Below are 15,143 nucleotides of genomic sequence, written 5' to 3'. Positions count from 1 at the left end.
ACATTCACTCAACACAAATTCGATCATTTCGGGACTAACATGGTTCAATGTTATTTCAATAATTCCCCTGCTCGTAGGGGTTATAGATCACTCATCTACCTAACCCCGCATCTTAAAATTAAGCGGCTGCCAAAATAGCGATCTTATCTTAGCATTAAGGACAGAAGTCATTCAGTTCGGATTTCATTCCGTTCTATTTTAAACTCGACTTTTAACTTTACCCGATCTTCTCAAAAACTGGGATCGTTTATTCAACTTAGCCGTAGTAATGATGTTTGTTTGTTTGTTTGCATGTTTGTTTGTTTGACGTAAACATTTAAACATGCACCTGCATCCGTCAGCGAGCAGACGACCAGTTTGTGTCACGAGACCTTGAAATGAGTCGATGTCTGCAACTGATCCTATGTTTCGTCATCTTAGTCACTCTAGGTAAGAAATAGATTAATAATATCGCCATTTATAAAGCGCGTTAATAGTGAAGAATAGTTTCTAAGGCCATGTTGGTTGTTATATTCACAGATTATCAACAAATCAGGGTTTTGAAACAATAATGTTTTTGAGTTGAGATCTAAAAGGGCCCACAGACGCTAAACATACATTATGCAAGAGCTAAATCTGCCTATTGCAGGTCTTTCATTGGGTCTGAAATGTTATAAACTATTAATTAGACATTTATTAAAGATACATTATGGGAGATTAGATAAAGAGCTGACAGTTCTCACTATAATAGTTTAAAACTAAATAATGTAAATTTCAGTCAAATTGATCCACACTCAACCAAAAGTTTAGCGATTGAGTTTTCGGTCTAGCCTCGAACATCATTACTAAAGTCGGTACGATAAAAAAACATATAGTCTCGATTATCCATTTCATGGTTAAATCATGAATGGAAATCAAACACCAAATCGGAACCTAAGCCAATAAACATTGCAGGCTAGCGATGACATTGAGAGTTGATTATAGTCTGGATAAGTTAATTAATGTCTAATTAATAATTTCTATAACATCTGAAGCCTAAATAAAGACCTGCAATAGGCAGATTTAGCTCTTGTATAATGTGTGTTTAACAAAACAAGACCATAACCAACTCTCGATGGCATCGGATACTTGAGATTTTAACTAGATTAGAACGGTTCGCCATTTAAAAATTTAATTTAAAAATGGGAAAGCGAGGCTCATTCTCGAATATGCCAGTAACCTGGTTACCACTATGCATACATCTTGTCAAAACTACAAACAGTGATGAAGTAATTTGAATGAAAGTTTCAATATTTTCATTTTACAGTATCTATTTTTGAGCTATTATAGCAAGAATGGTCAGCTCTTTATCTAAATCTTACATAATGTATCTTTAATGTAGTTTATTCCATAGAAAAGGACTAGAATAGGAAAAAGCAGGTTTTAAATGATTTTCGTATTAAAAATGTCAGAAAATGTTACACCAAAATCTAGGGGTTTTCTCCTGGTGACTGAGGGTTAAAGATAGTCCTTGCATAGTGTTGCATACGTTCGGGCACATTTCTAGATAAACCTAAGAGGATGAAAAAGTTGGTGTAATTTTCTTTAGTACTGTTTTAAGGTTTGTTTGAAATAAGTTAAATATCGACCATCTATTGGAGGAAAACGAAGGTTTTACGTATTTTTGGAATCGATCTGTATTTACCGTTTAATTGTTTTTCATAGTCCATGAAAGTCACTCGCTATTCTCCGCCGTGAAAAGAACCATTGACAGTTGGAACTCGAAATAAGAGTAGGACGTAGCACTGCTGCCGGGGCAAAATCCCCCCCCCCCTCCTGTAAAAGAGCCACGGACAGCTGGAATTCGGAATAAGAGTAGGCGCAAATGTCCGGGCAAAATTCACCCTATAGCACACTGCATGGCGTTTGCTAGTCTTCGTTAGCCCAAATGGTGTAGGAAGTTAAATGTCATTTCATTTTTTTTATAGTCGGACTCTCATAAAAAAAAATCAGTACGCTTATCCGAATGTTTTAGACCGTTGGTGTCGCATTAAATCCCTTGCCCTCTAGTTACATTTGAAGATACGCAAGTAATATTGACGTATTTCCTTCAGATGTTATGCAAGGTGCATGGGTACGTATATCTGATCTAGTTTGTTAATTACCAACTCTAATGCTTAAAATAGAGAGCATAGTTTGCTTCAATCTGTTTTACAGACGTAATGCGAAAGCCTTCTTATAGCTCTGTGTAAGATGACTGACCTTTATAAGTTCTAATGCCTCCTACATGTGATGTCACATCACACGGCGTCGATCATTGGCTCGATATTGCGTGTATTTTTTACATAAGACGTAGTAACCTAAACTGACCTAGAATGATGCATTTTACTTGTTTTATATACCCATTTACACTAAATATTTTTCCTCTAGATATAATTCAAACACCTTTATTTATTTTTCTAACTCTTGAAAAAAATGTTTTAGAATTTAATTTGCAGACTGAAAAAGTTAATATTGTGTGTGACCTTATCAACTCGTCCCTCTCAGAGATTGTTGCGGCCCAGCGAATATTAAAAGGGGTAAAAAAAAAACCGCAGGAAAATCATGTTGAAATCTCTCACTCAACACCGGGATCGAACCCACGACTTCCAGACTAGCAAGCCAGCGTCTTACTCGCTTAGCCACCGTGGTTCCCACATAAAGATATACCGAAACGCCGATGTTTGGGAAATATTTCCCATAGAGTTCACTGCATGACGTAATTAACGCAGCTGATGTAGAACGAAATGACGTTAAACCCCATTTCTTAAAATAGAAGAGTCAACGCCCTTCGTACTGTCTTTAAAGCCACAGCAGTAAGAAAAAAAAATACCATTGCCGTTAGAAATGTTAACATGGTGATCACGTAGAGACTGATAGACGGACTTCACACCTTGTTGACAAGCGCGGTCCATCTCAGAAACTCTACTTCATACACAGGACAAGAACATTCAACAATCCGACTAAATTGAAATGAATTATCACATCGGTTTCATATGCGGCTCTAGTCACGACTGTTTGTTTTTTTAATTTTTTTCTTTTTCTCTGACCATAGAAAACTAAACAAACCAGACGCGTGACAACATGTTTTGAATGCTTAAAATAAAAAGAAAAAGGGGAACAGAAATAATTAACCTAGATTCCAAATTTACTACCGTAGTTAAATCATCTCATCTCTCTTGACCCGATTCTTATTGCCCAGACCTCGCTTAGTTCGACGTCTTTTGTCACAACGCTACTTAGTCCGACGGTTATTTTTTAACGTAACGTAGACCGACGTATTTTTAATGACCCGACGCTACTAAATGCCTCGGTTATTGTCCCGAAGCTACTAAGCCCGACGTTTCTGACCCAGTGCTACATAGTTAGACGTCTATTTACCCAACATTTACTGTCACGAAACTACCTAATCCGACGCTAATAAACCCGACGCTACTTAGTCCGACGCTAATTACCCTAACGCTACTTAGTCCGACGCTAATTAGCCTGACGCTTCTTGGTCCGACGCTAATTACCCTAACTCTACTTAGTCCGACCCTAATTACCCTGACGCTACTTAGTCCGACGCTAATTAGCCCGCCGCTGCTTAGTCCGACGCTACTTTGTAAGACTTTACATAGTCCGACGTTTATTGTGCCGACTCTACTTAGCCCAACGTTTATTGTGCCGACGTTTACTGACCCGACGTTACTTATTCCGATGTCTGTTGGTCCGATGTGATCATAGACAATATAGAAACTTTTATATGTCATTTACATGTATTTACAGTTGTGACACGGGATGTATCACCATGGAAACCATGTCAGCATGGTGCCGGCTGCTTCTGTCCGCCAGGAAAGTTTGGTAAATGTGCCCATGAGGAATGTCACTGCCATGAAGGTAAGCTACCGTCAGTGTCAGGAAAAAAGTCTAAGGTGGTACTTTATTGTTTGGCCTGTGACACTGTCATGGCATCTTGTAAAATCCTCTGCCGATCAGGTTTGTTGAAATAGTTCAGCTGGTAATGAAGCAGTATCCCATCGATAAGTCAGACATCATTTCATCAAATAGATATTTTCCCATATTCCTGACGCAATGGCCCGAGAAATCTCTCTCTAGCGTCTAATCAAAACAAACACTGCGAGGAATATGACATTTTCACTGAAACCTTAAAAGGCTTTTAGAGATAAGAAGAGGTTTTATTTTTTTCACATGGGAGTTAATTCCCCTGTGACATAAAACGGACACAGCTCACCAAATATGTAGGGCGAAAGTTATTTTTAGTCTTTCTCTCCCTTTCCCTTTCCCCCTTTTGCATGGCAATTTTTGTTGACTTTTTGGTGTAGAATGGAACGAAAGGGTTTCAAAATACATTTTCTGCCAGGTTTTGGTGAATATTAATGATTTTTTTTTAAGGCGGAAGGATATAGAGTTGAGAGGTTGATTAGGTTGAAATGTAGGGTGGAAAATTGCATGTTTTTTTAGTCTTTACTTGCAGTTTGTGCAGGTTTGCATGGTGAAAACTTCATACGTGCTTTTGAGTAAGAGGTTGCCACATGTTGCTCCATCTATGGAAGAAAGCGCTCTGCCCAACGAATTTGGGGAAAAGTTAGAGCTTGTCTAAGAGACGAGAATTAACATTAAATTCAATAGGGAAATCATTAGTGATCTGTGGCCAAGCCTTTCAGAGGGAGACGAAGAGATTTTCTTTTTTTACATGTAGGGTGACCCATGCACCTACAGAAATACAGTCAACCGCTGATAGTTCGAGACTACCACTGAAGCGTGCACATTCGCCGTGTCGACGTCAACTTTCTGGCAGTATGATACTATAAATAGCCATGGCACGTGTAATTCTTTACAAATCTATCAACTATTACAGCCGTAAAAAACTTATTGTTGACGATTTTGAATAGCAGTAAAATTAAGCTTCTTGGTTATTACAGCAGATTTAGAAATTACGTTCGTTTCATTATTTAAATCGCTTTATCATTAACTGTACCGTTAAGAGCGGCATCTTTTGGTTTAGTACAAATGATATCTCTGAAACACTCGGGTTAGACAGGAACATGATACTAGCAGTAGTTTCATTTTACTTTTACAAGCTTCTTAAAACAATTGCTAAATTCAATTTCTTGTTCTAGCTTTCTGTTATGTTTCGTAAAAAAGTAGTCTTGATTATCCCGGCCTGTCAATCAGCCCTAGAATGGTCGATAGACTGGTTAAGCGAGACTAATTTCAAAACAACGGCACGTAACCTATCTTTTACTCAAAAGTGTCTGGATGTTATGGACGACACATGGAACCAGTTTTCAGTCTATTATTGATAGATGATTAATGGTCATAGCTTATTAAGTACAACATGATCGTTTATTTAGTGACTATAATTGTGTGAAACTGATTTGAGGCTTGGCATATATATAAATATTGTGGCGAAATTGTCGAGATATATGGAGATATTTATTTATGGTGGGTCACCCTAACATGAGAGTTAATTCCCCTGTGACATAATACAGAATACTTATTATTCTGTAAAAGTTTGGCCGATGTCTAGGCTATTTGATTTCGATTTTTTAAAAATATATTGTGTTTTGTATATTTTTCAGATAGTGGCCATATGTATTGTGAGTTTAATATAGATTGTGTGAAGTTATGTGATCGACTAGATGCTATTTGTTTTAATGATCATCATTGTCACTGTAACTCTGAACACGTTAAAAAATACGTAGAATAATCTCAGCCAATAAGATCACGGGCACCTGCAGGGCTATTAATAGACTGTATTTTCTACACACAGTTTTCAACTGTAACAGGGGTTATCATTATACTCATATGAAGTTTTAACCAAATCTATAAAAAAGAGCTGCTCATTATTTTTGAAGTTGGTATAGATGGACAAAAATATTCTAAAAATAATAAATATGATGTATTTGTAAAAGAAACTGAGAATTTATATTTTTGGGCCACGGTGGTTAAATGCTGGTTCACTAACCAGGAGTTCTTGGTTTCTATCCCGGTTTAGTCATTGATGCAGGACGGGTGGGACGACAATCCGAGATCCCGCAGACTAAAGAACCCTTGGCAGTTAGAATTCGAAATAAGAGGAGGCCGTATACTGCCGCTGTCCGGGCAAAATTTCCCCCACAGCACACTATGTGACATATGCCTGTCTTCATTAGCCCAGTCGATGCGCAGCAGTAGGACGTTAAACCCCATTTCCTTTCATTCCGCTATCAACGGTTCATTTACGGGCAGGTCATTGTTACACTGGTAGACCTTAGTTTTTTGTCCCACCTGATCGACTCGGCAACACCTAGCTTGTTAGCGTCTAAGGCGCTATACTGTTGAGTTTCGAATTGCTGGTTTGCCGTATATTTACAAAACATATATTTGTTAAATAGTTAATTTATTATATTCATTGACTCGGCACTCACAAATGAAAACGTAATCTTTACAGTTCAAAAGGCCCAAGCTTTAATCCGACCCAGAATTGGGGACTAGTCGTCAAATTCTCACGATAGTCTACGTGTATTACCAAGTTATAGACCTATAACAACCCCATCTCCCCTGAAAAAATGATTTGCCCACCACCACCGAAAATAGTTTTAAAATACCCACTGTTTGTAATAGACAGCAGTCGTGGATCATCATGTGGTATATTAATTTGGGGATATGGCACCTTGCATCCAAGCTCATATTATTGGTTATGTGTCTGCAATCTATCTGCCATGTATCTTGTACTGACTTGCCCATTGGTCCACTGTCTTGTCACTATGTTCATTGTCCAGAGTTCGCTAGCTAGAGAACGATTTTCTGGTCTGGAAAACGCGTTTGCGGCCGCTCAATTAGTCTTTAATTAGACTTTTTGTGAATAACAGATTAGGACCGCATTAATACGAATATTGTTGGATATGGTGGTCATTTAAGGCAGAGATCTAGTCTCGAAGGAGAGTAGATAGTTCTATGTTTGCCGAATGGGTGTAAGCCCATCTTCATTGACCCGGTGGTTTCACAAAAGTACGTTGAACCCGATTTCATTCCATTTACCATCTCAGATAAGCGATTACATTTCAAGGGAGATAAATCCATTTAAGGAACTATTGATCTGCGATATCACCTCGGTGGAAGCGGACGTAAAATACAACTAATTCATCATCATTTAAAATGGCGGACGAGAAGACTTCTGTGGTGATTCTCGACGGAGGATCGGCAACGCAGCTAGTAGAGTTGGGTCATAAAACATTACATGTAAGTAATTTCACAAATATTTTAAATATGAAACACGTGGTTATCTCATTCTGTGATGACACACACTGACAGACTGTTGTGTTAGACCATTGCACGCGTGGCTAAAAACAAAGTATGGAATCACATAGGGGCTACAATGTGATTGTTGGAGACGGCAAGGTTGATTTAAACGTTATTTTTTTTGAAAGGCATAAAAAATAGGACACAAAAACAAGCCAAGGAGGCTTATATTATAAGTTATATTAATTTGCTTTCTTCTTTGTGAGGTGTATATGTACATTTTTTAGTAATACACACATGTATATGATATGGACAAGGATTAATTACAGGTAGCGGGTTCGATCCTGGTGTTGGCCGAGAATGTTCATCCTGATTTTCCGGTGTGGTCCCCCCTTATCTGTGGTGCAGGACGAAGAATCTGACAAGGACATCTGTCTAGTCGTTCGGATGGTATGAAAAACCGAGGTCCCGTGTACACATTGGCGGGCTCGTAAAAGATCCCTTGGTAGTTGGAGTTATATATAAGAGTAGGCCGTAACGCCGCTGTCCGGGCACAATTTCTCCCATAGCAAATTTATGGTGTAAGCCCGTCTTCAATGATCCAGTCGGAGCAGAACGGTAGGACGTTAACTCCATGGCATTTCATTACAGTATTTTATATATAGTTATGGTACAAATAAGTCAGTATTTATTTATTGGGGTTTAATTTGTATACTTAGTTATACCCCACTTTTATCAGTGGCTACTCTGTGAAATTATACAGATCGATATTTTATTTATTTTCAGGAGGATCCACTGTGGTCAGCTAAATTGATAAAGACCTGTCCGTCTGACATTAAACTCGTTCACAAACAGTAAGCTAAGTATAAAAAAAAACACAACACAATTGTCGAAATGTCGTGCTATATGTGTATAAACCAGTGATTGTATTCCATATAAACTGTGTTGTGTTTTTTAATGTGCCCAATCACTAAATGCCACTCAAGGATTATAAGCTAAGTATATAGTGATACTTATTATAATAGGGGGGTTGGGTCGTCTAGTGGTTTAAAAAGTGTGCGTGCAGTGAAATCACAAGGTCTGTCATCGAGTCAAGTAGCATGGTTTCGATTCCCCGCTTGCACGTGACAAGGAGTATTGTCACCTGTCCAACTACGTAGGTTTTCTCCGGTTCCACCCCTTCTCTCTTCCCCTGCGTAAGCTGGTTTTTGAAGAAAGACCTTGCGTGTGTAAGCTGGTTATTTAAATAACGATATACTATAGGTTTGTCGCGAAATAAGGATCAAGCCTGGGAGCTCCAGGTTAGTGCGCTAGCTCCTTACCCATGCAATGATCCACCGTGGCTCCATTTTGTTTACAAACAACACACCTTTTCAATACTATTCATATGATTGGTTTTGGTTGTAGATTTGATGTGATTGGTTTGTGGTGTTGATTTGATGTGATTGGTTTGTGGTGTTGATTTGATGTAATGGTTTGTGCTGTAGATTTGATGTGATTGGTTTGTGGTGTAGATTTGATGTGATTGGTTTGTGGTGTAGATTTGATGTGATTGGTTTGTGGTGTGATTTTTGTGGTGTAGATTTGATGTGATCGGCTTGCGGTGTGATTGGTCTGTATTGTAGATTTGATGTAATTGGTTTGTGGTGTGATTTGTTTGTATTGTAGATTCTATGAAGCTGGTGCTGATATCTGTATAACGTGTACCTATCAGGCTTCTGTTGGTGGCTATAAACAACACTGTAATATTGATAAAGATCATGCTATACAATTGATGAAAGATAGCGCTCATTTAGCCCAGGAAGCGGCAAAGGAAACAGAAGCTGTAACGGGTTGGTAAATGTGTAATGTATTATTTCCCATATATAACTTTAGATTCTTCATTCTACAATACGTGTTTAGAGTAATATCATCCACAATCTCAGACATTTGTCAATTTAAATCAACATTGATGTTGTGATCTTACCGGGAAAAGACGAGCTTCTGATATCCAATATTTAAGACAAAATAAACATTTTACCATTGGTGCACAAACAAATCGTGTACTAGAAGGCGTTTCAGCGCCATTTGTAACAAGGGACTCGAAGAACGAGGCCAGACATATTCCACAAGTCATGTCAAACGGTGACATCATATTCTTAACTGGAGAGCATGCGCAATAAAACTGGTATAACCAGACACTAGAGATAGCCATTCGATTGAGACTTCTCGCGTATTTCGCCGAACATAATTGGTTTGAAATTAGAGTAAAAACGGAAACTATTGAATGTAAATCAGTTTATATACATTGCCATTTGATTGAGACTTCTCGCGTATTTAGCCGAACATAACTGATTTGAAATTAGATTGAATGTATTTGGTGGCATATCTGATTATAATCTCTGTCAAATAATATATCTCATAAGTCGATTAATTTAGGCCAAAACCCCGACCTGCAAGTAATTTACAACCATCAACCTGTGAAATTATCATATCGTCATATTATTAATTAACGTATTATCATTGTATCGTCAAGAGTCAAGATAATTTAACTGGTTAAAAAATGGGACTAGTTGAGAAAGTTTTGACCATTCCGAATTCGGCCCACACCCAGTACACCCGGCCCAGAAAGTCTATTATACCAGCCCATTCCAGACTCCAGTGATGGCGTGGCGTCCCGTTAAAGCCACCGGCCACATACAACATGATCATCATCGCTCCATGGCCGGTCCAAGCCCCCCCCCCAATATAATGTTCAACAGAAATAGGTGTTTTAGACGAATTGGACAAAATTATTTTTTCCATTTTTTGTCCGCCGGCCCTGCGAACTACGTATTTTCAAGGGCCCCTTGCATAATGGTTTCATGCCACACATTTCTTTTCAGATAACTGTATAATATTATACAGTTTAAATGACATTTAGTAACTGGATGAGAATAACACATGACACAATTATATGAAATACAAGTTACTTAAAGAGTTTATTTCTGTCGATGTTTCGACGAGGGTTCTCCCGTCTTTATCAAACACAGAATAACAACCATGGTACAATAACTTGTATTCCATATAATTGTGTCATGTGTTATTCTACAGTTTGTCATCGAGTCAATATGCGTGGTTTCGATCACAGACATGTAACCTCTGTACATAATTTGTATTGATTTATCGGAGAAGAGAGAGATTATTGATTTATTTGATTGATTTTACAGGTAGGAAATGTTATGTAGCAGGTTCAGTTGGACCATATGGTGCCTGTTTACATGATGGATCCGAATATTCAGGGAATTATGTTGAATCGCTATCAATACAGGTATTATTAGATTGAATTATTGATAATATTCACCTATTTTAAAGTAGGTGGTGGTGGGGGGGGCGTGGCTTCCATGTAGGTCTGGGTAACATACAGTATATATTTTGATACTATTGACCTATTTTAAACGGGGTGGTGAGGTGGAGGGTTGGGAGAAGGGAGTGGGGGAAGTGGGGCGTGGCTTTCATGTAGGTTTGGGTAACATACCCAACACTCTGCAAAAAGAAATATGTATGTTCAAATAAAACTATACATGTTCAAATAGAAATATGTATGTTTAAAATTTATATAGACCTATGTTTAATCTGATATGAGTTTCCATAGAAATATGTATGTTCAAATTTATATATGAAGAGTCCAGAGGAAGAACGATCTAAGTCACATTTTTGTCGTTTCGCATAAAAGGCAAAACAGACTTTTGGACAAGAATGCTTGGCGCGAACAGAACAACGAGTGGGTTTAATTACAACTTCAAAATGATGTTTAATACGAATCATAATTATCAGTACAACAACTGACTTCCACTTTTTAGCCAAATTAAGGTCAAATAAAGGGTACGATGGACTTGTATTTGTCCGGGAGGCCATTTCATGACGGCCTTGGTTCGATGTGACTCCGATCGTTTTTACCTGAAATTGATTGTTCCACAGAAAGCTTATACAATTTGCTACCAGATGGCGCCATTAACTGGGGTTCGTTGAAAAATTGACTTAGATCGTTCTTCCCCGGGGCTCTTCATAGGTTTCCATAGAGATATGTATGTTCAAACTGATATAAGTTTCCATACAAATATGTATAATGTTCAAATTCATATAAGTTTCCATACAAATATGTATGTTCAAATTTATATATATTATGTTTCCAAAGAAATATGAAGTTTCATATGAACTTATTTTGTATTTTACAGGAGTTATCTACCTGGCACTTACCACGAATAACAGCTCTAGCTGAGGCTGGTGTCGACTTTCTTTCTATTGAAACAATACCAGCTTTAAAAGAAGCTGAAGCAGTCTTGGAAACATTAAAACATTTTCCAAATTTAAAAGTTTTTGTTAATTTTTCTTGTAAGGTAAGTTTTTTTTTTAAAGGTAGTTTATTTATGTTGTTGATTCAGGTGAATTTAGTTACCTTGATCTTGGGAATAGCCTGGTCTTTTTCACAATTGCATGGGAGACATATACACTTACCTCATCCTTCGATCCATGAAAGTTTCCACGGATTTTCGGGTGTGGGAGAGAGGGGTGGGGGTGGCGGAGGGGTTTGACGTGTGCCCGTTAGATAATAGAAATGAAATGAAATGGGGTTTAACATCCTACTTTTCTGCTCCGATTGGGCTAATGAAGACGGGCATACGTCATACAGTGTGCTATGAGGAACATTTTGCCCGGGCAGCGGTACTATGGCAAGGGATCTTTTACGTTCATGCCAATGTATACACGGGACCTCGATTTTGTGTCCCATCCGAACGACTAGACGCCTGTCCTTATCAGGCCCTCCATCTTGCACCACTGACAAGGGGAAACCACGTCTAAAAATCCCGATGAACTTTCTCGGCTAATGTAGGGATCGAACACGTGACCTCCATGCTAGCGAGCTAGCGTCTTACTCATTTAGCCACCGTGGCTCCCCGTAGATAATAAAATGGAGTAGTTCCGATTCCAGCCTAGGCTTGTTAAGGAGTAAGATCGCCTGTTCAACCTGGTCTCGGGTTGTCTCCCGGTTTTAGCTAAGAAAGTCCTTTGTGAATTCATTCTAGTGGGGCAGGATGGGGGGGGGGGGGGGTCTGGCAAGGAACAGCGCGTCAGTGGCTAGTCGTTCGGATGGGTCGTTAAAAACTGGGTCCCGTGTACGCGTATGTTTTTGTTAATTTGCAGGATGGTTTCCATACATGTCACGGCGAACGATTAACTGATTGCATACGCTTGGTTAACCAGTCTCATCAAGTAATAGCTTCCGGTATGAATTGTTCTCATCCGCAGTTTACATCATCTTTGTTAACCAGTCTTCAAGTTGATGACATCACTAAACCCATCATCGTCAAACCGAACTCGGGAGAAGACTGGACACAGGGAATAGGGTACGCTATATGTATTGTCTTTCACATTGAGTCCAGCGCCTGTTTAACATGATGTCTTTACGAGAATTTGCCCAGACAGCGATCTGATCCAAATACAGATCTATATTTGGTTTCGTTTTTTTTTATACTTTCAATGGCCTACATTACATGACAATCTGACAAGTTGTACCCTATGACGTCAGACATGGATTAATCAATCAGCGTTGACGTTTCTTGTGTTTTACCCACAGTTCCGTGAATGTCCCGCCAAGAAGTCTCCATAACGTACCGTTTTATTGGCTAATCCCTCACTTCAACCGAAACGCCCATAATATAACAACTCTTTTAGATCCTAGTGTAGTAAAGACAAGAAAAACGAAATTTTGAACTGCATTATCTCCATCCTTTTCAAGCGTTGTTGTACGTACATGTCAATATATGTATGTAGGCCTACATGGGTAAACCTTGCCTCGAGTTCACAAGGCATAATGAGACTTAAGAATTTACTCAACTTTGTTTATGAGAAATATCTTTGATCCAGAAACGCAAAACTGTGCACATAGTTTCTTATTGATGTATTTGATACATTAAAACAACAAAAGTTTTATAAAGGGCTATATGTTAGTTAAAATAAGGTGAACAATTTTGAGTAAATTCTTAACTTACATGTAAGCCTGAAAAAGTTTTGTAAAACCGGGGCTAGGTTTTCGTCACATCCGAATACCTAAACAACTCTGACATGTGAAGAAGATCTGAATCGAAGGGTCTTCGGGATCGACGCCATGTCTAGTCGACTACTACGTTTTGGGGCTACGGTGGCTCAGTGAAAGCTGCACTGGTGTTTTTCCGACATGGCCCCACCTTGTGGATGGTACCGGACGGAGGGCCTAGTCGTTGGAATGATTCGAAAAACTTTGCATGTAAAAAATAAGATTTAAATAGGTCTAAATCTCGACAACAATCATGTGCCCTAACCCTAATTACATCTCGCGATCTTGACGAAATCTGCAGTTGGCCTTAATATTTAGACTTAACCAAAAATCCCTTCATAACACACTCTATGGCGTTTTCCCGGTTTTCTTTGCCCCGGTTGTTGCAGCAAATAAAGACGTTACGGTTAAATCCCGTTTCTTGTTATTAAAAACATTTCGCTGAAAGATGGGGTCAAGTTTAGTGCATGTCTTTATTCGTTGATAAGCGGGTGGTTGGGATGGCCGAATGGTTAGCACGTGCGTGCTGTATCATACGACCTGTCATTGAGTCAACAGGCGTGGTTTCGAATCCCCGGTTGTACGTGACAAGGAGTAGGGTCGCCTGTCCAACCTCCTGGGTTTTCTCCGGGTCCTCCGGTTTCCTCCCACTGCTAAAGACCCCTACGCGCAAGCGAATTATTGAAATAAAATTAAACCATATGTTAGTCTCGAAATGACCTAGTTTGTGTCGAGTGGACGTTAAACCCCATCTCTCTCTCTCTCTCTCTCTCGCTCTCGTTGATGAGCCTGATTGAGATATAATCGATTGAACTTTTTATTTTTAATTCGACGTAACTACTTACCCACCAGATGTGGTAGTCTCGGTCACCCAGAATCTCCTAGTCTTCAACGTACGGAGGGTCTGGGAACGTTGTCAATATTTGAAGAAAAGTTCAATTGCCCATGCGGAACCGAGAGTTTGGTTTTTTATGTGGTTGATTATCCAGTATCTTTGACCAAGTCAAGTAAGATTTGCGCCCCTTCCCGCAACAAATCCCATAATTCTTGCATTTTTATAAACAAACATGAATCGTGACGAAGAATTAGGATAAATTATAAGAACATAGAGATGTGGCCCATGAAAAGAGAATTTTTACGATAAAACAAATTAAGCGTGTTGGATATTGAAATTGAACTGGCAATGCAATCAAATGGATTTTCTGAAATGACATGCTTAAATTAATTTCATTGGCGTCGACACCTTGTTTTAAGACTAGTTACCTCCCTTAGACTTTGTTTATGTTAATGTAAAAGACCGGATAATCTAGCCAATGACCTATTATTCTCAAATGTCGTTTCTGGATGATAGGGACTAGATGTGGTCGCTGGGTTTTTTTTTGTGTGACGTACATAAAATGAATTATCAAAGCTTGTATTTACAGATGGGCAGGAAGGGATAAAGAAGAGTATTTACTATCCGAGAACGTGGATGAATGGATCAAGTTAGGTGCTAGATGGATCGGTGGCTGTTGTCGTTTGTTTCCACCAGATATTGCACATCTACGTCGAACATTGGAAAACAATAAAACCATATCATTAGACGGACCTGTCGTATAAATAAATCTCTTTTACTAATAAATGGTTAGAGTTATGTCTTCTCTCCTAGTCCCTGTGGAGTGTCCATGCAGGAATTTGAGCAGCGAGTGTTGGTGTGTGTGTGGTGTGTGTGTGTGGGGGGGGGGGTCCAAGGGGGAGACAGCGTCCAGTTTGGCGTTAGGTCGGGGTAACTACCCGCAAATCTGATTCATTAGCTTAGAGACAATATTTCTGCTCATAAGAAGGTGCATACATGAATAGGATTACAGTGGAATGGCGTTATTTC

The 15,143-nt window shown here is 38.9% G+C and overlaps 1 protein-coding gene across 3 annotated transcripts; it reads left to right on the top strand.

Moving 5' to 3' along the window:
• Positions 1–322: 322 nt before the first annotated feature.
• Positions 323–14,900, top strand: LOC126824950 (homocysteine S-methyltransferase YbgG). Of its 3 annotated transcripts, XM_050554411.2 has the most exons (9): positions 323–429; positions 3,766–3,876; positions 5,583–7,224; positions 8,011–8,078; positions 8,893–9,056; positions 10,413–10,513; positions 11,421–11,582; positions 12,388–12,590; positions 14,704–14,900. In XM_050554411.2, exons 3-9 carry the CDS (start codon positions 7,141–7,143, stop codon positions 14,876–14,878), a joined length of 957 nt encoding a protein of 318 aa, XP_050410368.2. In that variant the 5' UTR covers positions 323–429; positions 3,766–3,876; positions 5,583–7,140; the 3' UTR covers positions 14,879–14,900. The 3 variants fall into 3 exon arrangements, with proteins under 3 accessions (XP_050410368.2, XP_050410369.2, XP_055958053.1); XM_050554412.2 differs by lacking the exon at positions 12,388–12,590; XM_056102078.1 differs by lacking the exons at positions 323–429; positions 3,766–3,876 and having other exon boundaries at positions 7,144–7,224; positions 8,011–9,056.
• The last annotated feature ends 243 nt before the right edge of the window (positions 14,901–15,143 follow it).

Source organism: Patella vulgata, chromosome 6 (genome assembly GCF_932274485.2).
Source record: "Patella vulgata chromosome 6, xgPatVulg1.2, whole genome shotgun sequence".
In the NCBI taxonomy this organism is placed as follows: domain Eukaryota; kingdom Metazoa; phylum Mollusca; class Gastropoda; family Patellidae; genus Patella; species Patella vulgata.
Note: the sequence above shows the minus strand (reverse complement) of the source record. Positions and strands in the feature narration are given on the sequence as shown.